At 36.7% G+C, this 19,760-nt stretch overlaps 1 protein-coding gene across 1 annotated transcript in view; it reads left to right on the top strand.

Annotated features, from left to right (window-relative positions):
• Nucleotides 1-19,760, top strand: part of LOC121408125 (proteasome assembly chaperone 2-like) — a 48,626-nt gene that overhangs the window by 5,257 nt on the left and 23,609 nt on the right. Inside the window, exons 2-4 of the mRNA XM_041599455.1 lie at nt 2,280-2,451; nt 6,639-6,697; nt 15,609-15,727. Of these exons, the coding sequence (XP_041455389.1) occupies nt 2,280-2,451; nt 6,639-6,697; nt 15,609-15,727 (350 nt within the window). The remainder of the gene's footprint in view (nt 1-2,279; nt 2,452-6,638; nt 6,698-15,608; nt 15,728-19,760) is intronic.

Genomic DNA, 19,760 nt, shown 5'->3' with positions numbered 1-19,760 from the left:
TTTTTTCATATTTCAGAGTTGCTAATTTTCCGGATTTTTCCGGAATTCCGGATTTTTTCCTTTGCTGAAAAATATTCCGGAAAAAAAAATAGATTGTCAAAGTGAAATCCGTAAAAATTTCCCCTCCAAATCTTGTCACGGAGTTCGCTACGGAGAGCGCAATTTCAATTTTGGATGGCCAATTTGCGCAGACGGAAAATTATTAGCGTTGTGCGCAGCATGAAGTTTAGCTGTTATACTGTACTTGCACGGTACGCGCGAGCAATACATTGTAGCAGTTGCAAACGCCGCCCTATACCCTTCAGGGATACGGGTGTCAGCGCTATCCCAGTCGGGCGATCGCCCGGTAGAACCGCTCGAAGCATGGCCCGGTGTGGCTGCAATTGCCTGCTGCTGCGTGAGTGATTGGTTGTCTGCCGCGGGATTTCAGCTGAAAACCTATTTGCTACCATGAAATATGTGTTCTCTGGTGCGTATTCATCAATTCATATGTGTGAACTATCCACCATTTTGATAGAAATTGTGATTTATGGATTTTCAATAGTATAGGATTGTCTTGTTGATGAGTACAGTGAGTGAAAAAGGGCACCCCAGCTGCTACATACACCCGTCCCGAGTCGCACCCATTGGCCGCAGCATATTAACCCGTACCGTAATGAGTACGGGTTACATGATTTTTTTTTTTTTGAGCACCTTTCTTGCCTATGATATGAAGTTTATTATGTCATTAATTATTTGTTATGTACTACTGTAGATTAATGATTTCAGCCCTCTAAAGAATAAGAAAACGTTCCAGCTTCAGGGGGCTTCGCCCTTGACCCCGCCAGGGGCCCTGGGCGGGCCCCTGGACCCCCGGCCTGGGTTTTCAGGATTTTTTTGAGCTATCAGTTAGCATCTCTGATATTTGGATAGAGTATGAATTAGAGATATAATTTCATGTCTCATTTGACCCTCAATTACATTATGACGTCATCAAAATGGCATCGGAAGTCAAAATATCCATTTTGCGTGTTATGACGTCATAATAATTCTGCAAATTTGGCTCTAACTCCGAGAATATTGATCAGTTTTCACCCAATTTTGGATATGATGTAGCTTAGGTCTTACTCTTTCTGAATTATTTTTCATTTTAATAAATAGATCATCCTGAAAAATTGCAAATAATAAAGTCATGTCATTTTTACTCATTTTGCTTGTAATCTCTATGGGACATGACTTTTTCTCAAAACTAGATTCTACATTCCTCTATTTCGTAAGCCATATCTCCATTTTTTCTTGTCAGTTATCCCTGAGCTTTTAGTATGTTGTAGCTGAGATTCTAAGCTTTTGGAAGCGTTCTCTTTATTTTTCGATCAGATGCCGTGTTCATGCCCGTATTTCACTTGCAAAATTGAATTTGAGATTCTGGTATTTTGCATACGTGTAAAGTCTATGGGAAATATTCTAGCTCAATCGGTTAGGCGTCAGACTTGCATCTCAATTAATCATGGGGGCAGGGGTTCGAGTCCAAGGGTGGACATGATTTTTTTTTTTTAACTATCTTGCGCAGGATCAATTATAAGAATTCTAATAAATAATAGTTAAAATATTGCAAAAAAAACTGATTATAATTACTTTTTTCGTATTATATCTATCTAATCATATCTGTCTATCTATCCGCTATCTATGTTATCTGTCTGTCTATCTATCTAATGTACCTACTTGACATATCTATCTATCTATCTCTCTGTCTAATATATATATCTACAGTGTATCTGTTTGAATATATATGTCTCTCTCTCATTCTATCTATCCGTATGTCTGTCTGTCTATCTATTGATCTCTCTCTCTCTGTCTAATATATAAATCTATCTGTTTAGATATGTCTATCTATCAATCATCTATCTGCCTCTATCTATCTATCTATCCATCTATCTATTTATCTAATATATATCCATCTGTTTGAATATGTCTATCTTTCTACATCAATTTATCTGTCTGTCTCATCTCTCTCCATCTATTTATCTATCAATATATCTGTCTATGTTTTATCAATATAACCAATTATCATTTATCTCTCCATCCATCACTCCATCCATCCACCCATCTATATATATATAATTATCTATCTTATATGTATCTGTTTGAATATGTATGTCTGTTTGTCTATCTATATTTCAATCTAATATCTGTTTGAATATTTTTTTTCTGTTTATCTATCTATACGACAGACCACCTACTTCGTCCGCATGTCGAATTAAAATCTAGTTTTGTCTGTTTTCTCTCTGTTTTTTTTTCAGCCAGCTATTTCTGTAGGGAATATAGGACAACTGACCTGTGACCTGATAATAAACACTCTAAAACTTACAAAGACAGGTTGTTTTTCAGACCAGTCTCTACAGCCTCTCTGTGGAAATGATGCATTTCATTCTGAAGGAATAGCAGCTGGAAAATTGGTCACCAGTGCTGAAGGTAGATAAACCAGTAAATTAAACCTTTATTATCAACTAGTGTAATGTAGTGATTGCAATCATCTCAGCAAAGGATGGGTGACTTTTTTTTCATATGTAGGTGGATATAGACCGGGGGGGCACGTTACCTACGTAACGTAATAAGGGTGTCAAAAACACTAAAATAATGAAAAAAAAGGTATCTAATTTGCAAGGAAAGCTACGTGTTTAGGGCAAAATTTGCCAGGGTATAAAAAAGATGTTTCACAAAAGATGTACTTCTTGCCCCTACAGTCAACACTATGCGTGTTTAGACTACGATTTGTGTGAGTTGTTAGAGGTGGGGCCGTGTACTAAACCCAATATGGAAAATAGTTGTTTAGGGTGCTTTTCAAGACCCCATGGTCACGCATGGTATCCACTCGTCAATGGAAGTGCCCCCCCCCCCCCCCCCCGATAAAGACTGATTGTTTACCATAGATTTTGAATGTTACAAACTATAAATCGCCTTCCTGTAAATACAGATTGTCGTCTTGAATTCAGCTGCATCAGAATGGCAGAAAGTGTCCAGTCATACAAATGATTGTATCGTATTGCGGTTTGTGTGACAATGATACTTATTTTTGATTTGCGGAAGTGGTCAACAGTACACCATGTGTAAAGTCCTGGATGGACTGAGATAAAAGTAGATAGAGATTGAAGTGAAATGGAAAGGCAAGAAAGTGGAGGTTAGGAAGTAGAGTTTTCATTTTGGAATGAGTGTAGTCCTTAAAGGGATTGTAAAACACAAGAATAGTCCAGGATAGGCCCAATAGGAAATTGACCAAACCTTGTTTTTTTTATATATACAATATTTTTTTATGGTTTCTTGTCAATTCGAGGGTGCTGATTACGAATCTGAATGATGCCACTCGTGTAACCTTGAGCATTTTCCGCAAATTGGCAAAATCCAATATGGCCGCCAAAATATGCAAATTACCCATGAAAATCATAAAATTGTCCGCACATTGGCTGTGAAATGCATGAAATTGTGTGGCAGGAGTGAAATACAATCTTAAAAAATAATTTTTGACAAAATATTTATCTTCCTGATATTCAAAATGGCCGCCATAGGCCATTGTATACACTATCATGTACAATATGAATAGGGAAAACTAATTTTCACAAAAATGAGCACTAAACTGCAAAAATCGCGATGTATGAACGAAGTAATATATGCAAATCATCATTACTAATGAGATATATTACTTATTATGTCAAATATGGGAACATTGCTGTATTTCGATATCTAAAATAGCCGCCACTGGCCCAAAGAGTATTATGTACAATGGCAATGGCCGGGGCCAAAAAAAGAGAAGATTGAGCATTAAAATGCATATTATTAAGATAAACGAGTGGAATACTGACTAAAAACATAGTTGTAAATATGCCATTTATGTGGTAAATGCTGTATTTTGAAATTCAAAATGGCCGCCATAGCCCCTATATTCATCATGTACAATGCGAATAGAGAAACTAATTTTCACACGAGTAAGAAACATAAAATGCATGTAATTGTGATATGAGTAAAATATTGTCTGACAACATGTTTTATAGCAAGACATATCATTTCTTTTGTCATGCATGAGATAAATACTGTATTATGAAATTCAAAATGGCCCCTATAGGCCCTAACAGTATTATCTACAATGTGAATTGGGACATATAATTTTCTACGAATTTGGATTTGCTTGACTATGACATCCATATAATCCTGTTGTATGAGTAAAACGTTGTTTGAAGACATTTTTTTAATCATCGCATTTCTTCTTTCATATAGGTGATAAATACTGTATTTTTACATTTAAAATAACCTACAAGCCCTAACTAAATTATGTAACATGCGAACAGGGAAACTAATTTTCACAAGAGTGAGAATCATAAAATGCATATAACTGTGATGTACGGGTAAAGATATTGTCTTAAACATTATTTCTAACTAAATACATCACATATGGGTCGTGGAAATGGTGGAGGTAATAAATTGTGTACTTTGAAATCCAAAATGGCTGCCATAGGTCCTAAAAGTATTGTGTACATTGTAACATGGGACATATAATTTTGACAGAATTTGGCTTTGCTTGACTCTAAATATTGCATATAATTGTGAATTGTGATGTAACGGTGAATAATTGTCTAAAACCATGGTTTCTAACTAGATATATCATAATGTTGTGTAATTAAGGTGATAAATGCTGCATTTTAAAATTGAAAATGGCAACCATAGGCACTTATCGTATAATATACATTTTGGGTGGAGACAAATCATGTTCACAAAAAGGGCATATGGCAGCCATTTTGAATGTTGAAATACAGTATTTATCACCTAAATTTCATAAGATATGATATATTTTGTTATAAATCATGTTTTCAGACTACATTTCACTCATACATCACCATTTGACCAAGCAAAGCCAAATTCTGTTCAAATGATTTGTTCCCATTCATATTGTGTATAATACCGTAAGGGACTGTAGCGGCCATTTTAACTTAAAAATAACCGTATTTATCACCTAACTGGCAGAATAAATGATATATCTTAAAAGAAATTCTGCTTTCAGACAATATTTTACTCATAGATCATTATTACGTGCATATATGGTGCTCACTCCTGTGAATATTGGTTTCCCACTTTGCATTGTACATAATACGGTTAATGTCAATGGCGGCCATTTTGAAAGTCGAAATACAATATTTAACACAAACTTCAAACCTGAATGATATATTTCGTAAGAAAATAAGTTTTTAGACAGTATCCAATCAATTTATCACATATATATGCATTTTAGCGCTCACTCTTGTGATTTCTTTTCTCTCATTTCTCATTTCTGTATAATACTTTTAGGGCCTTTGGCAGCCATTTTGAATATCAGAATACAACATTCACCACATACATGGCATATTAGTAATATATTCCGTTAATAATTATGTTTATAGTCAGTATTCCAACTGTTGAATCTTCATAATAAGCATTTTAGTGATCACTCTTGAGAATTTTTTGGCCCCCATTGCCATTGTACGCAATACTGTTTGGGCCAGTGGCGGCTATTTTAGATATCAAGATACTGCAATTTTCCCATATATGACATTACAAATGCTATATCCCGTTAGTAATGGTGATTTGCATATATTACTTCGTTCATACATAGCGATTTTTTGCAGTTTGGTGCTCATTTTTGTGAAAATTAGAAATTAGTTTTCCCTATTCATATTGTACATGATAGTGCATACAGTGGCCTATGGCGGCCATTTTGAATATCAGGAAAATATTTTTTTGTCAAAAATCATTTTTTAAGATTGTATTTCACTCCTGCCACACAATTTCACGCATTTCACAGCCAATGTGCGGACAATTTTATGATTTTCATGGGTAATTTGCATATTTTGTCGGCCATATTGGATTTTGCCAATTTGCGGAAAATGCTCAAGGTTACACGAGTGGCATCATTCAGATTCGTAATCAGCACCCTCGAATTGACAAGAAACCATCAAAAAATATTGTATATATAAAAAAACAAGGTTATGCCTCTTCTATCCTGGACTAGAAGTAGAAAGCTTGAATAGTAGGTAGGTTGAGATACTTGAGTTGGAGATGAGTTTAAGAGGTATTAAAGAGAGGCTTGAGTATAGATGAGAGAAGGCTGGCTTGAGTTGGTGAAGGAGCTTTAGAGCAGGAGAGGAAACTTGATGTTTCAGGCAGGTTGACTGTCCGTCTTCAGGAGTGAGTCACTCCTGCCTACTACTCAAGCTTTCTTCTTCTTTTTAAGCACTACACTCATTCCAAAAAGAAAACTCTACTCCCTAACCTCCACTTTCTTGCCTTTCCATTTCACTTCAATCTATATCCACTTTAATCTCAGGAGTGAGTGCGTCAGTCACTCCTAAAGGAGGACAGTAACTCACTCCTGAAGACAGTCAACCTGCCTGAATTTTTCATACATCAACCAAGTTTTATTTTGTTTTTCCATTCTTTCAGTTTATGAGTCCTTTGAAGGACTACACTCATTCCGAAAAGAAAACTACTTCTTAACATCCACTTTCTTGCCTTTCCATTTCACTTTGAATCTCTATCCACTTTTATCTCGGGAGTGAGTGACTCACTCCTGAAGACACTTGCCCGAAACTTTCATACATCAGCCAAGTTTTATTTTGTTTTTCCATTTCTTTCAGTTTATGAGTCTCGGGAGAAGAAGATAGTTGTGATCCAGCAGCGGACAGATCTTGTACAGGTAAGTTAATATGCTTTTCACTCTGCTCTTTTTTTCCTTAACCCTGGGAAATTTGTGGGGCTAGGGGGGGGGGGGTGTTTAGCCCCACCAATTTTCCGTGGTTAAGCAAAGCCTACTACGTTTTCACACTACGTTTAAGCAAAGTGGGCTAGCACAGTAAATAATATGGTACTATCTGGCCCTGCAAAAAAGCAGGGTTAGCCAGCTTATTGTGCTGGCACCACAATTGCCGTGCAAAGAGATGCAGCGTTAAACAAAACTGGGCTAAGGAAGAGTGGGGCTAAGCATTACCCAATCAAAGAATTCGAAATTGCACATTAATCGCGCTCTGTGTGGTAAAATCATCAATATTCAGGAGCTGTGTGATAGTCTTGGGTTAAGGCGTTAACCCCGGCAAGTAGTATGGGGTTAAGAAAGACAGTGTGAATTAAAAGAAACATAGTATGGGGTAAGGATAGTCTGGAGATAAGGATAGTATGGTAGGTCCAGATTTGAGAAAAGTAGACTGCCTTAGGCAAATCGTCTTAATGCTGAATTAAGAAGTCTTTTAACATAATTCGAGGGCGCTGAATCCAAATATGTTGTTTGCCAACATTGAATTTAATGTTAAAATCCTCAAAATGGCAAAAACAATATGGCTGCCATTCTACACTTTTTTTGCTCTACTTTGACCCCTTAAACTTGCAACAATAATGTTATTCAATTGTTTTTGGTACTATTTGATGTCGGGAATAACATACTAAAAGTCTATCGAAATTCGCATCCAGGAAAGTGGTTTCTTTCAAAATGGCGTCTAGAATGGCGTCCATTCACTGAAAATTAACATATCCAACTCTTTATCCACCGTAGACATCCATTTTCGATGCATTTTCAATGGTTTAGGGGTTAAAAGGTCTACTGATAAAGGTAGAGTGAACATAAGCACCCCAGGGTACCTGGAAATCCAAGATGGCGTCCAAAATGGCTGCCATAGCCTAAATATTCACAATTTATATATATTACCTATTTTAGTGTCTTTTATTTGGTCTAAAAACAAACATAGTTGTTTCATATCCGCCTGGGAAATATATTGGTGTCTAATCTACGGTTTAAATGGTCAAGTAATACGTTGGGACAAATTACAAGGACAGTCAGTGGTCCTGTATGTCCAAAAATCCAATATGGTTTGCAAAATGGAGTCTCAAATGTCTGTCGTTAGTTAAAACTGATACAGTTTGTTTAATAACTGTCTGGAGAATATGATTTTTTGGTGTATAACCTGTGGTTCGAAGGGTCAAGTAATATGTTGGGACAAGTTTCAAGGACAGTCAGTGGTCCTGTATGTCCAAAAATCCAAGATGGTTTGCAAAAATGGAGACTCAAATGTCTGTGGTTAGTTAAAACCGACACAGTTTTTTTTCATATCCGCCTGGGGTATATGATTTTGGTGTTTAATTCATGGTTTAAAGGGTCAAGTAATACATTAGGGCAAGTTGCAAGGACAATCAGTGGTCCACCATGTCCAAAAATTAAAGATGGTTTCCAAAAAAGGAGTCGTAAAAAAAACCCTAAAAGCTGACATAGATTGTTTAATATCTGCCTGGGGTATATGTTTATGTTGTCTAACCCTGTGTTTAAAACTTCAAGCAATACATCATGTACATTAGGATAAGTAGTACAGTCAGTGTTCCTGTATGTCCAAAAATCCAAGATGGCTTCAGAAAAAAGGAGTCAAAGATGGCTGCTGTTACTTAATAATGGACATTTATAATCCACCTGGGAGATATAATTTTGGTGTCTACCCTATAGTTTCAATGGTTAAATAATACTTTCGGATTAGTTACAATGGTATGAAGCAGACCGTTTTGCCGAAAACCATAAAGATGGATAAAAAAATGCGTCAAAAATGAGTCCCATTAAGTTAAAAATAGTCATAGCCATGTGAAAAAAAAATGTTTGGTGTCTATGCTATTGTGGTTTGAAGGCTCAAATAATTCATCGGTACAAGTAACAAGGATGGTCAATTTTCCAGGTTTTTTTGTCTCACCTGCAGCAGAGTGAGACTATAGGCGCCGCTTTTCCGACGGCGACGGCGGCGGCGTCAACATCAAATCTTAACCTGAGGTTAAGTTTTTGAAATGACATCATAACTTAGAAAGTATATGGACCTAGTTCATGAAACTTGGCCATAAGGTTAATCATGTATTACTGAACATCCTATTAGAGTTTCATGTCACATGACTAAGGTCAAAGGTCATTTAGGGTCAATAAACTTAGACCATGTTGGAGGAATCAACATAGAAATCTTAACCTGAGGTTAAGTTTTTGAAATGTCATCATAACTTAGAAAATATATGGACCTAGATCATGAAACTTGGACATAAGGTTAATCAATTATCACTAAACATCCTGCGTGAGGTTTATGTCACATGACCAAGGTCAAAGGTCATTTAGGGTCAATGAACTTTGGCCGAATCGGGGGTATCTGTTGAATTCCCATCATAACTTTGAATGTTTATGGATCTGATTCATGGAACAGGGACATAATAGTAATCAAGCATCACTGAACATTTTGTGCAAGTTTCAGGTCTCATGATTAAGGTCAAAGGTCATTTAGGGTCAATGAACTTTGGCCGATTTGGGGATATCTGTTGAATTACCATCATAACTTTGAAAATTTATTGGTCTAGTTTGTTAAACTTGGACATTAGAGTAATCAAGTATCACTTAACATCCTTTGCGAGTTTCAAGTCACATGATCAAGGTCAAAGGTCATGTAAGGCCAATGAACTTTGGCCATGTTGGGGTTTTTTGTTGAATAACCATCATATCTCTAAGTTTATTGATCTAGTTCATAAAAAGTGGACATAAGAGTAAGCATGTATCACTGAACATATTGTGCGAGCAGCGTTCTCGCCAGTGTATAATACGCATGGTTCAAACACCATGCGTGCGGAAATGGAGACCAAGTGGAACCATGCGTAAAATTTCAGCGACATGCGTGGAAAAATTAAATGGAAATATTCATAAAAAAATAATACACTCCATGAACTCATCTTAGTGATATCAACTTAATTTATCGGGTTGCGCCAAAGTCCCACCAACTTAAGACCACTTACAGGCCTACTACGGCTAGGAAAGTGGCAAGGCGCCCAGCTAGCTCGCGGCTGCTCGCTACGGTTCTCCTCCCGACTCCCTGGTCCTTTCATTCTCTCCCAGTCATCCATGACCCAACTCACTGCAGACATAAAAACCACACACACAAATTCTCTCCCCATCATCACAAGATCAATTCACTGCAAACATTATACACACACAGGACACAACGCAAGCACATGTTTGACCGTGGTTTGACCCTGGCAATTGTTTCTTCGAAGTGATTGTGTATAATTTTTAGTGCTGTGATGATAGAGTGATTTCCGTGCTTGACTGATATCTGATTTGATTTAATCCAAGTTTGAATGTGTGGTATTTGGTTTACTTCAGGTCTGTATGTTTACTGTTTAGTATTTTTAGCCCATTATTTGTCAAGAAAGATCTGCATTCGTGTCCAAATACAATGTAAAAAGATAAAGTTTTTGTAGAACTTTCGTAAAATTCTGAGAAAAGTAATTTTATCATACAATATACCTGGAAGCCTGCAAATGTGAAGTTGAAATTATTTAAATGATGCATTAAAAAAAGACTATCCATCATGAATGCCGTCCAAAGCCTCTCCTTGCAATTAAATTTACCCTGACCTAATTTCTCAACACAGGCCATGTAGCAGCCAAACTCAACACAGAATGAAAAGGGCGGCAATCTTGTAACCCCCCCACCGCAAGAATATCAGATTTCCAAACATGTGCTTCTCAAGATTGTGCAATACTAGCGGTGACAAAGAAAGTTATGTAAACAACTCGCGGAGGGTTGGGACTAGTCTTTGTTTTCAGTCACTTAAGAAAATGGCAAACTGGATAAAGGTGAAATACATCATTAAAAAAAATGATTGTTTGGAATGAAAAGACTAAGATTAAAGGAAATATGACTGAAAAATATCCATAGTTCAATCGCTAATTTCATTACTGACAGAACAATGATATGTGTTTTATTAACTTCTGGTCAATATTCCAATATGACAAGACTCCCATTTAAGACTAGCGAGCAAATGATGGTGGGGGGTTCTGGAATGAAAACCAAAAAAAAAAACTTCTCACACAAGTCACACACAAATCCCAATACACTAACTTTGATGATACAATCACAAGTGTTGCTTAACGCAATGCACGTGCTCTCTACTGGCTTTGTACAGTCACAGAAATACACACAACACACACGATGCATCCTCATACCATGCATGCACACGGCATACACTGCAGGCTCCAAGCAGAGAAAGTTTGTCCTCTGCTCGAAGTAAATCATTCTGTCAGCTCCAAATTCCATGTTTTTTCTATCTCAGTGCTTGGATTCGGCGCTGGCTCCCAAGCCTACTGAACGGCAAGTATCTGTGCATTTATGTGCATTTGTGTGGGCTTAAAAATACGTCACAATGGGGCTTCCTTAGCGTCTCTATTTGATGAAAAGGCCGTCGCTTCCGCGCTCCGCGCAGGAGGGGTGAACCCTCCCTCCCGCACCCACCCCCCAGGAGTGGCAGCACAAGTCCCCGACATGCGTGATTTTTTTTTCTGGCGAGAACGCTGTGTGCGAGTTAGAGTAGTTTTCAAAGTCAGCACTGCTGCTATATTGAACTGCGTGATGCAGGTGAGACGGCAAGAGGCATTCCACTTGTTTCAAAAATTAAATTCCAAAGTGACTTCTAAAATTGCATAAAATGACTGTTGTTCCCTACTCATGAAACCTTAGAATAGTTCTAAGCAGTAAAATGATATGTACTTGAAGTTTATTTTTTCGGGTTTTTACACCACCGCCCAATTTTGTACCTTGTAACACTTATTTTAAAAGCCTTAAAAACATAGCAGAGACGCAAAAATAATGGTTCTACTTGGGATAATATAAATTATGAAGTATTTCCATTTTTATCTCGCCCACCAGAGGTGAAGGTGAGACTTAGGGATCCAAATGTTGACCGTTGTCCGTCCGTCACAAACCTCATGACCCATAACTTCACAACCATAAGTCGCTTTTCAACCAAACTTGGATGGTAGATGGGTTTCGGGGACCTGCATGTTATGCTGCAGTCAGAGGTCACATGGTAAGGTCAAAGGTCATTTTCAGGTCAACGTTAAAGTTTACATGCAAGATTCTTATGACACCCAACTCTGCAACCGTAAGTCACTTTTCAACCAAACTTGGATGGTAGATGGACTTGGGGGACCTGCATCTTCTGCTGCAGTCAGAGCCCGGGGGGGCCACTTCCATTCTCGAGTGGATACCATGCGCGACCATGGGGGTCTCGAAAAGCACCCTAAACACGTAATTTCCATATTCTGAAAATGCACCCCTTAACAAGTATTGGCGTGTGAAACCCTATCCTTAACAAGTATTGGAAACAAAACGATACTCTTGGCAAATATTCCCTGAAATGAACCCCTAAACAAGTACAGGAATGTTTTATTGTTAGGGGTCCTTCGGTCGTCAGCTTTACGTTATTTGGTTAAGTACGACCCCACCTTCTACACCTCACGCAAATCGGACTCTAAACACGAAGTGTTGGGGCAAAAAGGACATTCTTTATAAAACATTTTAATTTTGTGTTATTATCCCCGCGAATTCAACCCTAAACACGTAATTTTCCTAGCGAAATAGATACCCTTTTTTCATTATTTTTGTGTTTTTGACACCCTTATCACGTTACGTACGTAACGTGCCCTATCGTGAAAAAGACATCCTTTTTACGTGTTTTTTTGGTCGCGCATGGTATCCACTCGTCAATGTAAGTGGCCCCCCCGGGAGTCAGAGTAAGTCACTTTTTAACCAAACTTGGATGGTAGGTGGACTTGGGGGACCTGCATGTTATGCTGCAGTCGGAGGTCACATGGTAAGGTCAAAGGTCATTTTCAGGTCAACGTTAAAGTTTACATGCAAGACTCCTATGACACCCAACTCTGCAACCGTAAGTCACTTTTCAACCAAACTTGGATGGTAGATGGACTTGGGGGACCTGCATCTTATGCTGCAGTCAGAGTAAGTCACTTTTTAACCAAACTTGGGGGACCTGCGTGTTATGCTGGAGTCGGAGGTCACATTGTAAGGTCAAAGGTCATTTTCAGGTCAACGTTAAAGTTTACATGCAAGACTCCTATGACACCCAACTCTGCAACCGTAAGTCACTTTTTAACCAAACTTGGGGGACCTGCATGTTATGCTGGAGTCGGAGGTCACATGGTAAGGTCAAAGGTCATTTTTAGGTCAACGTTAAAGTTTACATGCAAGACTCTGGTATGACACTTAACTCCGCAACTGTAAGTCACTTTTCAACCAAACTTGGATGGTAGATGTACTTAAGGGACCTGCATGTTCTGCTGCAGTCGGAGGTCACATGGTAAGGTTAAAGGTCATTTTCAGGTCAACATAATGTCCTATATTGAAGCCATTTTGGAAGGTAATCTTGTATTCTCTGACACACTCACTGACTATCTTGTTGAAATGTCCTGTTACATTTCAAGCTTTTTAATATAAACTAGTTTGTTGACGCTGCAGCAAGCAATAGATTTTCATTTTTGGAGTTAATAGTACAATAACTGCCTTTTTGGATGCCATCTTGGATTTCCAGGTACCCTGTACGACATTTTAAAAAACTATAATCTGTCTCTATAGATTTTGTTTAACTCTAAGTTTCATGAAATAGATACTTATACCCTTAACCCTAAAAAGACTGGGGGGGGTTGATTCAGCCCCCCCCCCTCGACATTTTTCGCAAGAAGTCTGCCGCGCGAAATTTTTTGACCGCGTCGCTCGCTGACTTTTTACTTTCAAGTCTCGCGCAACTACCAAAATTGTGACCCCCGGGTATGCGGTTCCGAAATTACGCAACATTTCATAAGTGCATGCAGACCCAAACTTACTCAAAAACGTGAATTTGTGTACAAATCCAATGCAAATAGTGTTTTTAGCCAAAATTCATGAATGTATCATTATTTTTCCTTTTACTGCTTAAAATCAATTAATTTTATCTTTTTTATGGTCAAAATAAAGTCCCCAACAATTTCCATTGAAAAAACAATTAAAAACAAAAAGTCGAAAAACAAAGAAATACATAAGAAATTTAGAAAACAATAGAATACATAAGAAAATAAATGTGATTTTGAAAAAAAAAATTTAAGTACCCTTGATCAGATTCATATAAAGTGTCTGTGTACCAAAAAATAGCATGTTAGGGGCATTAGTTAATTAAAGCAATATTTTTATTTTACGTATAAATTAGCATAATTAATGAGACAGATTTTTTGCAGAATTTGATTTTATAGTTTTGTAGATATACCATGGGTAACGCGTGTGCCAATTTTCGTCGCGATCGCGCGATCGACGGCCGAGATCTTAAGGGGGGCTGAATCAGCCCCCCCCAGTCTTCTTAGGCGTCGAAATAGCCCAGTCTATTTAGGGTTAAAGTTATGACATTTCAGAAACTTAACCTCGGTTAAAGGACAAGTCCACCCCAACAAAAAGTTGATTCGAATAAAAAGAGAAAAATCCAACGAGCATAACACTGAAAATTTCATCAAAATTGGATGTAAAATAAGAAAGTTATGACATTTTAAAGTTTCGCTTAATTTCACAAAACAGTTATATTCACATCCTTGTCAGTATGTAAATGAGGGGAGTGATGACATCACTCACTATTTCTTTTGTATTTTATTATATGAAATGTGAAATATTCCAATTTTCCACCTGTTGTCCTGTGAAACAATGATTAATTCCTCCCTGAACATGTGGAATTAGCATTATTTAATACTATATGGTCCAATCAAGTTGGTCTTTATTGTCAAATCTGTAAAAAATGAAATATTGTATAATTCAAACAATAAAAAACAAAAGAAATAATGAGTGATGGACATCATCGACGCCCTAATCGACTGTGACATTTGCATGTCACTTGAGTTGTGCATATCACTGTTTTGTGAAAAATAAGCGAAACTTTAAAATGTCATTACTTTCTTATTTTACATCCGATTTTGATGAAATTTTTAGCGTTATGCTGAATTGATTTTTCTCTATTTATTCAAATCAACATTTGTCTGGGGTGGACTTGACCTTTAAGATTTCATGTTGACTTTGCCGCCGCCAAAGTCCGATTATTGCCGCCGTCAGATAGGCAACGTCCATATCTTGCTTCTGCTATGCAGGCAAGGAAAATTTGACAAACATTAAAAGTTATGATGTGAGTTTGCCAACATCTCCCAAAATTATCAAACATTTGGCCATATATTGTTTGTCAATCAGCAGCTGTGAATCACGGCAGCCATGTTGGAATTAAAGATGGCTGATGAATCGGTCAATCGGATGCTTTATGTTTGCATCCCTGGGTATCAAAAATATAGCATAAACCAAAATTCTGAAATATAATCATGTATAGAAATTATTTAATGGGGGAAACAGCATTCAAAATGTCGCCATTTTGTTTTTGCCAATTTGAAAGTGAAAACGTCGGAATCAAGTTTGGCAAACGATATTGTTGGATTCAGCACCCCTGAATTTCCTTTAAATGATTGATAAATCAGCATTGACACAAAATGCCCAAAGCACTATTTCTGAGCACATATTTGAAAATCTGGACCTGACTATGGGGTTCGAAATACAGTGTGAAAAGCATATTAAAGTGTCAGAAATTTCCCAAACTAATAATGGGGAAAATGAATATGTGCTCCATTAGACTGTCAGATTGTGTACTCCTAATATTAAAGTATAATATAATTAATACTTTGTGTCCTTATGACTTTCATGATCTTTTTGATCTCTTGATGGACTTTTCTTGTGAACATATTTGTTATTGTAGGGAAGAACCAGTGAGTTTCGAAGAAAGCTGATTGATTGGATCAAAGAGAGTGGCTTCTCAAAAGTCCTATTACTCGCATCTTGTTTTGCCTATGAGAAAACAGATGCTCATATTCAAAGGTAAGTCGACCAAACACTATATCTCCTTCATGTCTATACATTGACGCTAATCCACGCAGTGTTCATACTCTTTCAATTTGCCCAAAATTCAAAGAATGTTTTCCAACATCACTCCCACATTTTTCAGCCAAGTCGGATCATGGAGTACCAATGCCTGTGCCTATGCCTATGAAACGCCAATGCACAGTACAAGTTACGATTGATATACCACCAAGATTGGTAGTATACACACGAAAAAGTGGCTGCCCATTTTCTGAGTTGCATGGCTATCCTTTGAACAAGGCCTCTTGCCTATACACAGGGAATATGCAGGGTGAATGTCTTTTTGTCCAGAAGGAAATTATATAGTACATTACTACTTGTTTTTCTCTTGACTGCAAAAATCTGGCTTAATATGGATGTATGGCTTGGGTTCAACACCCAACATCCCATATGCACAAGTCACAAGTTTTCATCAGCTTTTCATGATAAAGAGTCCTGCTGGCAACTGTTGGTTAACCATTTTATGAAAGAATTCCAATTACATTGAATGCAAATTATTCACTGATCTAGTGAATATTCATTATACACAAATGGATTGATGGTTTATCAAACAAATAATTCACATGATTATTCATGATCTAGGACATATTCATGATCCAGTTGAGTCAATGCTTTTCCAAGGTCATGCAAAGTCATGCTCACTGCCTTTGATAAACTATGATTGAACTTTTCTGATGAATATCAAATTTGTTAAGTATTTTTAAAGGATGGTAATACATTTCAACATTTTTAGCTCACCCGACCCAAAGGGCCAGATGAGGTTATGCCGTAGTGTCCATTGTCTATCGTCCGTCCACAATTTCAAAATGCTTCTTCTTCGTCATTTCAAGTCCGATTTCAGTTCTATTTGCTTTATATGAGAGCACTAGGTGGGGGATTCAAAACTTCTACAGAGTTTTTAAACTCATTAAATACATGTATGCTAATTTGTGCTCACGCCATGGCATAAGCTCATCCGGCCCTTTGGGCCGGGTGAGCTAAAAATGTTTAAAGGTATTATCATCCTTTAAAAATACTTAATAACTTTCTCGCCTATCCATTTCTTTTCTTCTTCTATCCACTGTTTCTATCACACTCCACATGGTGTACCATAAACCACATCAGCGATTGCACTTGCCACCATGCAATCCTTCAAACAACATCTAATTTATGCTCTTTTAAAAAATTCACAAAAAGTGCTTCTCCTTTATTTTTGATTTTGATTTTGATTTTGATTTTTTTTGCTTCCTTCATGAGGTTCACCATACTTCTACACGGAATTTTGAAAATTTGACTAGAAAAAATTAAATGCTAATTTTATATGCAAAATTAATTTATGCGTTATTTTAAAAATTCACATAAAATGCTTCTTTATTTGTTGACAGATTTTTTTTTTCTTCTGAGAGCTTCATGATGTTCACCAAGGTTCTACACAGAATTTATACACATTTTGACTAGAAAATTATGTTAATTTATACAAAATTTATTCATAAATCACAAAAACTGCTTCTCTGTCATTTCTTCATCAATTTCAATTCATTTTTCTCAACTTATGTCACCAATAGAATTCAATTGTCCTCTGGGTGTAATTGTCCAGGGTAATTGACATCGGGGGGGTAATTGTCCTCAGGGGATAATTGTCCAGGGGGTAATTGTCCTCGGGGGTAATTGTCAGGGGGAATGTCCGGAAGGGTGATTGTCCAGGAGGTAATTGTCCTAGAACGGGTGATTGGACCCATGGCAACTATACCAAATGATTGTTAGCCGAAATGGGTTAAGACAAAGTGATAGCGAACCAACTGAAGTTAGACCAAATGGAACATGGATGAAATGAGAGTACACTAAGTGGTTATTAGACCAATTGGCTAAAAGACCAAAAGTAAATAGACTTAATGATATTGCACCAATTGAAAAAATGACTAAATGATAATAAACAAAATGGCTATTAGACCAACAGGCTATTAGACGAAATGGTTATTGGACTCTGTTGATAGTTGACTAACTAATGGTAGACGAAATGATATCAGACCATGCGATAGAGGGGAAAAAAGCAGTAGACGAAATGGCAATCAACCGATAAATATCCATACAAAGAGTAATCCTGATTTCCAAATAATTTCATTCTCTTTCTCGTGTCTCAAAATACTTAGCGAAAGCATATTTTATATGTTATCTGTTGCTCGAGTCCTGAAGAAAATACCGCTGCGACATTATGCGTTGCGACATGTGACATTATGCGTTGACAATTTGCTGTGACATTATGCGTTGCGACATATGACATGCGTTAGAAAAACTACGACATTATGCGTCGGACGCTCTTGGCATAATGTCGCAATCTGCGACATTATGCGTTGCTGCGACATTATGCGTTGGTGCGACATTATCGGTTGCAACAAGGCCCACCAAACTTCTACAGAGAATTTTGAAAAGTTTCAGTAGAAAATTATGTATGCTAATTTATGCGAAATGTATTCACAAATCACAGAAAATTCCTCTTCTTTATTTGTTGACAGATTTTGATTTTTTTTCTTCCATCTGGTACAGCTGCATGAGGTTCACCAATCTTCTACACAGAATTTTGAAATTTTGACTAGAACAATTTTTATGCTAATTTATGCAAAATTAGTTTATGCATATTTCAAAAATTCACATAAAATGCTTTTTCTTCTTTAATTGTTGACCGATTTTTACTTTTTTACTTCTTCCATCGTGTAGAACTTTATGAGGTTCACCAAACTTCTACACAGATTCTTAAAATTTTCAGTAGAAATATACTTGCTAATTTATGCAAAATGTATTCATAAATCACAGAAAAGTCCTCTTCTTCTTTATTTGTTGACAGATTTTGTTTTTTTTCTTCCATCTGGTAGAGCTGCATGAGGTTCACCAAACTCGTACACAAAATTTTGAAATTTTGTCTGGAAAATTATTTATTCTAAATTATGCAAAATTTATTCATAAATCACAAAAAAAGTTTTTTCTTCATTTGTTGATCAATTTCAATTTAGTTTGCTTTATATGATAGCTCGAGGTGGTGATACAAAATTTAAACATAGAATTTTGAAACTCATTGAATCTGCTATTTATTCATATATTTTCAAAACTCACAAAAATTACTTAGTTATTTGTTGATTGATTTTGGTTATTTTTGTTCCATCTGAGAGCTACATTAGGTTCACCAAGGTTCTACACAGTTAAGAAACTTTGACTAGATAATAATTAATACTTAATTCATATGAAATTTATTCATAGATCACAAAAAATGCATCTATGTCATTCATCAATTTCAATTCTATATCCTCAATTTATGTCACCAATATAATTCACTACAGTGTCAACTGGGCTGAAATTAAAATTGTGTTAAATTGTGTTGCGAGATGCCAGATGAGCTCCACATCATTGATGTGCTAGTTAATAAGAGCTTCTGCTGGTAATAGAAATAAAAATAATACTAATGATGATCATAATAATCGCAAACGATGATCATAATAAAAATGATGATAAAGAATATAAATGTTAATATATTTTTTTGATCGTTTTCTTAGTGTAAACAATGTTTCATGATTACAAAAAATGCTCGGAATGTTAACTTTTTATGTGGGGCGTTGTGGCCTAGTGGATTGGTCTTCTTACTGTGAAACAGATGGTCATAGGTTCGAATCCCAGCCATTGCGTAAATTCCTTCAACAAGAAATTTATCCACACTGTGCTGCACTCAACCCGGGTGAGGTGAATGGGTACCCATGGAGTATAAAGAAATTAATTAAATGCCTTCCTTTGGGCGCCTAGACAGCCCAGCTGAAGCCGGGGTAATAATAGTAGTTGGGCCCACTGGGAGAACATTTTTCAGAACTGAGGTGGCTTCCCTTGGTAAATAATACCAATGTAATTATGTCTTATTAGGCCTACATGAAATTTCCAAAAGTTTGAGCTCATGATTCGCTTGCAACATCTCACAATAATGCCCTTTTAACAGTAATTAAGTCCATAATTGACCAAAAAGCGAGTTTTA

The sequence above is a fragment of the Lytechinus variegatus genome, chromosome 2, assembly GCF_018143015.1.
Source record: "Lytechinus variegatus isolate NC3 chromosome 2, Lvar_3.0, whole genome shotgun sequence".
In the NCBI taxonomy this organism is placed as follows: Eukaryota; Metazoa; Echinodermata; class Echinoidea; order Temnopleuroida; family Toxopneustidae; genus Lytechinus; species Lytechinus variegatus.
This window is presented reverse-complemented; position numbering and strand designations above follow the sequence as displayed.